The sequence below is a fragment of the Crocodylus porosus genome, unplaced genomic scaffold (assembly GCF_001723895.1).
Source record: "Crocodylus porosus isolate Cpor-Errol unplaced genomic scaffold, CroPor_comp1, whole genome shotgun sequence".
In the NCBI taxonomy this organism is placed as follows: Eukaryota; Metazoa; Chordata; order Crocodylia; family Crocodylidae; genus Crocodylus; species Crocodylus porosus.
The window spans coordinates 107470005-107478026 of NW_017728918.1; the positions used below are offsets into that span (position 1 = coordinate 107470005).

Below are 8022 nucleotides of genomic sequence, written 5' to 3' on the forward strand. Positions count from 1 at the left end.
GACCGGGGGAGGGGTGGAGACATGCCCCCAGCCAGTACTGCTGTCCCTGGCTGATCTGGGTGCTCCTTTCCCACTCTAGTTGTGAGTTTTGGCTGAAAAGGGTGACAGGCTCAGCAGGCCACAGCAACAAGTGAGCAAGTTCCTTCTTCCAGAATCTGCTTCCTGCCTGCCCCTCCCACATAGGTATCCCCCAGTGGCTGGGAGCAGGGTATAGAAGGAGAAACTGCCGTCCCTGGCTGATGCAGGCACAGGGGGAGCCTGAAGCCACTCCTGACCAACTCCTGCCTTGCGCTGCAGGAAGCAGCCATAAAAGGGAGCTGGACTCAGCTAGGGACAGCAGCAGCAGCGCAGTTCCTCCTCTCAGCCCTGCTCCTGGCCAACAAAGGACAATGGGGGCAGGGGGGCAGGTGTGGAAAAGAGAAAACTGTATGCAACCACTACTGTCCCTGGCTGGAGTGGGGCAGCAACAGGAACCGCCACCCCTCCATTCCCCAAATTTAGCTGGGGATAGCTGCAGCAGTGTTTGTTGAGGCCGTTCCCCTACCTTTGCATGGCTGTTTCCTCCTGATTGTCCCCTGCTGACCTAGGGGCTCTAGCAAAGCCTCACTCCCATCCCCTCGTAGTCTAAGGGCCAATATGCCTCACCCACTTTAGGAAATCCTGGATCCACCTAAAAGTTATATTGGCAACTTTTGAGCTAACTCCAAGGTTGGGAGTTTTTTTGTTGTTGTTTGGTTTTTTCCTTTGGTTGGGTTTTTTGTTTTTTAAGATGAAGACATTATTTGTGCTTAGAAGTAAGGAGTATAGTGTTGTATCAGAATATAGAGGGATATCAGTTTTCTTTTTCTAAGGTAGAAATTTGATCTTTTTCATTTTTTTAAACTAAGCTTATTTGACTTTCCTAAAAATAATCTAATCATTTTTTAGTTTACTATTGAATTCAGACTGCAAGGCGAAATCCTATTCCAGGTCTCTAGCCATATTCACTTTGACATCCCTCGTCCCCTTGCTTTTAGAACAAGATACTTTGTATCTTCTACAGCTGCAACTGTCCAACAGTATAGGTAATCTGTATCTTTCCCTTGAGAACAGATATTGTCTAAAGAAAACATCCCTACCCCATTCCACCCCTTCCCCCCAGACAAAAAGAGAAGGAAGCAGCTACTTCCCTACTAGTTAAAGTACAAGATGGAAAACAAGACAAACTTTTCTCCAGTCATTTGCTTCAGTTCTTACGAACGGATTCATGTGGCTGCCTTAAAAAAATATTTCAGTTTCTTTCCAATAATATTCTATTCAGGTTTGAAGAAGGCCATTAGTGCAACATCATTATTATATTATATATGAAAAACAGATTAATCTATACGTCTCCTAAGGGTTTTTGCTTCCCTGGCTCTTCCTAATATTCTTGTGTTACTAAATTAGTTCATACTTGTATCGTTATTGTTCTACACCCAGATCTGCATGATTTTTATTGCACTGTCTCATATCTAGTCCTTCACATTTATATCGTTTTGTTTAAGATGGATAAGCCTGTAGACATTTTACACCTCGGTGGATTGGTTTAAATCCAAGTCAAAAGCAGGAAATCTTGATTTAAATAATTGACTTATTTTATTTTGCATTTGTACTTTAATCTATATAATTACTGTTCTGAACATAGTGCTTCCTCTTGGCTACCCAAAGTATCAAATTATATTTCCATTTTCAATTTAAAATGCCCTAAAGCAGTGTTTTAGGGTCTTAATTAACTAAAATAAGTAAAAGTATGTACTGGATAAGAACCCCCCCCCCCCCAAAAATATTTTAAATGTAAACCGAATTTAGCAAAATACAACTCTAATGAGTAAAGTAAGCAGGTTGTCTTTGGTTACCATCTCTTTCAAGATTTCAGAAGTAGTAGATCTCATCCCCTTGCATCTGATTTTTATTTATAGGTTGAGGAGGAAGAAGAGCCATTTCATCTTTCCAACCCCTGTTCATTCAAATTTTTTTTTTTATTAGCAGTGAAACTGAACTGAATGAATTAACAGAAATTGAAAGTGTTCCCTCTGCACTTGAAGAAGATACCCCTGTAAAAGCTGGGCACTAGAATATACTCTGATTCTAGTCATTAGCCAGTGACTTTCATCAATTCAGTGGTCCAACTTGCTTTAAAAGTTTAGCAGTAAGCACTCGGTGCTTGAATTTTTAAAAAATTATTTCAATAGGTTCTGTTAAAGCCTCTACTTGCACTGGGGTAACAATTTCAAAACAGGTTTGTTAAATTTGCTATTTATATAAAATAAAACAGTAACAAATAGGTTTTTATCCATCCTGCTTATACTGACTGCAAGTATGATTACACATTGCTCTGAGTATTTGTCATAATTTGCTATGATGTCCAGTTTTGTACATACCAGTACTGTAGCTATGTTATTAGGAAAAGCATTTGCAAGGATAGAAAATGATGCCGTCATTGCTGCAGCAAAACCTATTGCGTCCACTGCTCTAACCAAAAAACACAAACCAATGAATACTGGTCCATCAGGCACTTTGTCCAGCATGCTGAAAGAGTAAACAAAAGAATCCTTAAAACATGACTGTTCAATACCTGTGGCAGCATGCTCTAGTGGCTGTTGCACACAATTACAAGTGAATCAGGGAGAGTCATAGTCCTTTTATTGCTGCAGTCTGGGCAAGTCACTCAACCTCTCTCAAGTGTCCTTGCCTGCTTTTTCTTCCTTGCCACCAAGAAAAAGAGAATGCATATGTGAAGAAGGATATCCTTCTTTCCTCCTTAAGAAAAAATTCCAGGACTTTCTTCTGTTGCTCCTTTTAGCATTACCAAACACCACTGTCATGAAACTGACTCAATTTGACTGCTTTAAACCTGCATAATATGAACTAGGACCTTTTTTTAAGAGGTGACTTGCAGGCAAAATGTAATAGGCAGTTGTCAGGCAAATCTTCCCATTTGCAGTGGACTTTTCCCCAAAAGCCTTCCTATTTGGTAAGGCTGGTAAGCTGTAATTTTTACTACCATACATAATCAGATATTTTTTTTCTCCAGTAAATATGACATATATTTGCATTTATATTCCCTTCCTTCCAAGAACTAAGTGAGCTTTTTAACCCCACAAAAGTAGGAACATTTTTTTCAAAGCCACAAAAAAAAAAAGGCACAGAGAAGTTAAGTTATCCACTCAAGATTAAAAATCATCCTTAAGATTTTCCAGCTCTTAGTCCTTTGTTTTAAAACAAATCTATTTTTTCATGCAAGTCAAATACACCAGAATTTTCATGCTAGTTGGAAGAGACAAAGGAAAAAAAATGACTCACCCAAATAGAATAGTAACACACCCCGACGTAAACATCCCAGCCACAAACATGAACTTTGCTCCAATCTGTACAAGCTGAAATTGAAAAAAAAATTAGTTACATGTACTTATTGCCTGTTCAATAAAGTTTGAAAAAAAGTCATTGATGTAGCTGAGAAACTCCATGAAAAAATTATAAACTGGAGAATGTGACTGTAAGTAACTGGCTCACCAGCACATCTAAGAAAAATCTAAATGGTTCAATAAGAATAGTACCCTAAGAAATCCTTGCTTCTTACTAAATGGCTACCTGATTTAACCTAGTTTTCACCATGGCAACTCCCTGGTGCTTTCGACTGTCACAATGCTGCATGCATTTCTAAAGGTGATATAAGAATGACACACCTCTATACATACAGGGTTGCCAATGGCAAGGTATCTTGGTGGTAATAAACTAGTTGAACAGCTATTTTAACCAGCTTCCCCCTTCATCAGATATCTAGCAAATTACTGATTAAGAAGTCTAATCTAAAACAACTGAGCAGATACCACAAGCTGCACAAGCCCCACAAGACAGTAAATGCAGGCTCTGTGCCAAGTTGTTATCCCGAGGTGACAAGGGGACAGAAAAGGGCTTCTAGAAGCCGGTTTAAAAAATAACTAACTACTGCCTTTGAAGTAGAAAGCTGTAAAGCAGTGGATAGTAGGACTTGCGCAAATGAATGCACTTCCTTTCTCCCATTTCACAGTACTGCTAGACTGCCAAGATAGCACAATCTGCATTCATAACATAGCCTATCAACTGGAAAATGGATGGCATTAGGCATGGCCCTGGGCTAAGTCTGGCAAACACAGCCCTAGTGGGCTTCAAAGTCTATTCTGCATCCTCTCAATGCAAACGCACATTCCTTTTTTTTGTTTGTTTGTTTGTTATTTTTGGAGAAACGGCCCTGATACTGCAGCAAATTTTACTGAAGCCAGAATTCTGCTATGGACTATCCACTTCTCTCCCATTAACACTGAATTGTGCTCTTCACACCAGAGCACTTCTCAGCTATAACGCAACCCCAGCAGACAATTTATACCTGGGAAATGGAGGAAAACACTTGCAGCTATTTTCAAATGCCCAAACACTGTGTCCAAACAAAGCTGGCTGTGATTCAACCTCCTGGCTTAGCAAAAATATGAAGATGCCAATGGATGTGGGCAGAAAGCAAGCAGGTACAATTAATAAGTACCAAGTGAAGCAAGATAAACCCACCACAGAAGAGACAAAAATGTCTTCCTCCTCCAAAGATCATTGGTTTGTTCTAAATACCCTTTTTATATAAAGAAGCTTTCCTGTTGGAGTTAGATGTTATGACTGCCTATACACATGCTCAGGGGTGGCAGGGGTGTTTTAATTAGAATGGTTCCCAGAGAAACAGTAATTCAAACACCTCACCATCAAATATATTAAGCCCTTGCAGGCTTAAAAATGGCTGTGGGACGCTTTAGCTAACCCTCATTATAGATAAAGCACCCCAGCAGCCATTTTTAATCATGCTGGGGCTTATACACCTGATGGGGAGGCCACACTGGAGCATCTAATTAGAACCCAGACCAGCACATGTATGGACAGCCTACAGGTTTCACTCAGCTCTTCTTGAAGCAAATAACATAGTAATTTAAAAAAACCCAGCAGGGTGGTGGCCCTGAGGTGGCCTGTGTACCCAATTAAACATTTGAAGTAAAAGCCATATATTTTTTTTTAAACATAACGACTCATCAACAGTTGGGGGGTGGGGGTTGCCTTGAAACATTACAATTCTAGCACAAATCACACTGGCTATACAAAATCTAGTAACTGTAAAGAAAGCTTAAGGAGATGGGAGAGTTTTGAAAGGATTGTGGAAGTGTTTCACAAGACCACAACAACGATTTGCCTGCTGTTTTGGTAGTCCCATAGCAATACTTCAGACACAAAATAGCAAAGAGGAAAGCTTTGATCACAGCATTTCTGGAGTCTACTCTGCTAGTGTTTTTGACTTCTTCCTTTCCTTGGAGGTCAGCCTGCAAGAACCTTGTTTTGTTTTTTTTAAAGCCATAACAAAGCAAATAAACAACCCCCACCTCAAAAAATCCTAGCATTCAGACCATCATTTTTAACCCTCTCTGGCTGGTTGTTCAGCCAGATAACCATGCTTTTTATTAAGACAGCTTACTGCAGTCTGAGGGGCAACTGCTGATTATCATCACAGAGCTGGACTTCCTCCCTGTTTGTGTCTGAACTTTTGATGCTAATATGAACAATGAAAATTACAGGAAGAGGCTGTCTGGTTATAATTGCTAGAGGACAGAGAGAATACATCAGAATGCCCATGTCAACTTTCCAAGCCACTAAACAACTTATCTTTTTTTTTTTCTTTGATCACAGAAATGGGTTTTTGTCAGTTGGAGCTCTTTGCAAGTTTGTTAGGAACTATTCTATAAAGACAGTACTAAAACTCTTTAAATATACTTACATACTTTCCTAATATTAAAGAAGTCAAGAAATTGAATAAAGCAAAGCATCCAAAAATCATTCCAACTACTGTGTTACTGGCACCCTTCTTCAATGCCTGTAAAAGGAAATATTGTGACAGCCAGACTTAGAACAAAGGACAACAAAAGTGCTGCTCACAAAGCAAAACATTACTACTAAGTTAAATCACTTCTACATCATTTTCATTCTTTACATTGCACAGATGACAAAGAAAATTCTTTAAAAAAAAGTAACAGTAGGGAAGCACACAGAAATAACAGTAACAGTGGCAGTTTTAAACCACTATGCATCCCCCCCACACCCTCTGTGCCCCTCCTACCCCTAGTTTGTCAGGTAGCAGGACATTACAGAGGGCAGAACTCATTCAGTAAATATGTACACAGATGGCCAGCACATAGATGTCACCTGATCTCAATACCCCTTTTGCAAGGCAGCAGCACAATAAAGTCTTCTGTCTTCACAGCATCAATCCCTTGTCCCTATATTCCAAGATATCATAAAGGGCATTCTGTCACAAATATGAGAATGTGTATTGGGCAAAAAGAAGATAAAGTGGCCCCACAGACGTTATCTGGAAAAAGAGAACATGCTTTTCTTTCCCACTGGAGTTACACTAATAAGCATGCGGAGAGGGTAGGGGAAAGAAATCCAGGGCAGATCCAGTGCTGACAGAGATAGGGAATGCTGGCTTATACATCCTACTGTCTCTACAACATTTGGGAACCATCTTTGAAACACAAAGCATCTGGGTGGGAACAACATGCTGCCAACATTCAGGGAGAAAATCCCGAGCCCTCTTTACCACACATAGCAGTGAGCTGGCTAGCAGACATTAAGAGATTTACTCTGCAGCAGCAGCAGCAGCAGCAGCAAGAATTCTGTGCCATCTGAACATCACATAAGCTGACAGGCGAGCAGAGGGAAAAACTGTTATAAAGAAGGCAACACACCAGAACAGAACCAGGGCTAGGTACAGACATTCAAAAAGTCCAACACAGAACTGATCCAAGTTACATGGTTTTCTCTAAGCAGTGTAGTTTAGATTGGTAGTGACCAGAATACATATTTGCCCTTTGGTGTGGGGGGCAAATCTTAGACCAGGTTCTGCCATTTTTAAACCAGTCTGTCCATTCCAAACTTCTACTATGGGTATAGACTGACTTCTGATAATTGATGACAGTAAAAACGTACCGTCTATACTCGGACCAAGTCTGCAAAACCTGCTATGTAACCTCCAGCAAAATGCTTTTGGCCTGTCCGTTTTTCCATTCCCCTCCCACCAATTTCTCAGCTTTACCTTTAGAAGCAGCATGCTGTTTGGGCAGGCATCCGTTTTCACCATGCATTTGTACACTGTGGGCATGTCTACACATGCATTTTAACGCTTAGTAACCTATTTTACTGTGCGTTAAAGTGCACGTAAAAAAAAAAGTGGTTACGCTAGCACACAGTATAATAGGCTACCACACATTGTGTTATTTAAAAACCAGGAACATTCATTTCTACGTATTAAGGTAGCCAAATGCTCTTTTCTTTAGTACCTCAGGCCATTTATACATGTGCTCCAGAACTGTGCATGTGTGTGTGTGTGTGTGTGGGGGGGGGGGTGCCTATGCCTTACTCATGTATAGGCACCCTCACATTGGAGATACTAAATTTAATGCACCTTAAAAAGTGCCTTAATGCACATGTAGATGTACCCTGTCTGGCACAGCTCACATTGCACTGGTGATGCTGCAACACAAATTTAGTTAGTCTTCTTTTCTTAAGAATTTAAAAGCTACATAAAATGCAAATAATTGTACAGCTTGCCAAGTTAAATACTCATTTACCTCTCTTGGAAAAAAGGGTCCCAGGATTGAATAGCATATCATTGAACTGAAATTGATAGATGCTGTTGCTATAATTGTGAATAGTTGCTCTCTGGTAAGCCTGCTGGACTCTTCGCTGAGCACTTCTGGCCCCCCATTCTCTTGAAATAAAATGTTTGCATTAGAAGATCATAAATAGAGGTAAAATTTGCAAGATGCATATGGGAAGCATGGAGAAGCAAAAAAAACATACAACCATGCAAAACACATAAAAATAAATAAATTACTCACGGTGATCTTGAAATTAATAATCCAAGATAAGGACTTAAAAGATAAAGTTACTTTACAGTTCTGCCATTTACAGTTCTAAAGCTATGATTCTCTTGAT

The 8022-nt window shown here is 40.0% G+C and overlaps 1 protein-coding gene across 3 annotated transcripts in view; it reads right to left on the minus strand.

The window, feature by feature from the left end:
* The window catches only part of SLC18B1 (solute carrier family 18 member B1), a 24781-nt gene that overhangs the window by 13724 nt on the left and 3035 nt on the right, over nt 1-8022 (minus strand). For 2 of the 3 annotated variants that reach the window (XM_019538069.1, XM_019538068.1), the window contains exons 2-5: nt 7656-7795; nt 5804-5899; nt 3322-3395; nt 2400-2547 (exon numbers count right to left, since the gene is read on the minus strand). In XM_019538069.1, the coding sequence (XP_019393614.1) occupies nt 2400-2547; nt 3322-3395; nt 5804-5899; nt 7656-7795 (458 nt within the window). Of the gene's footprint in view, nt 1-2399; nt 2548-3321; nt 3396-5803; nt 5900-6228; nt 6480-7655; nt 7796-8022 lie in introns of those variants that run through there. The other variant, XM_019538071.1, reaches the window with a different exon arrangement.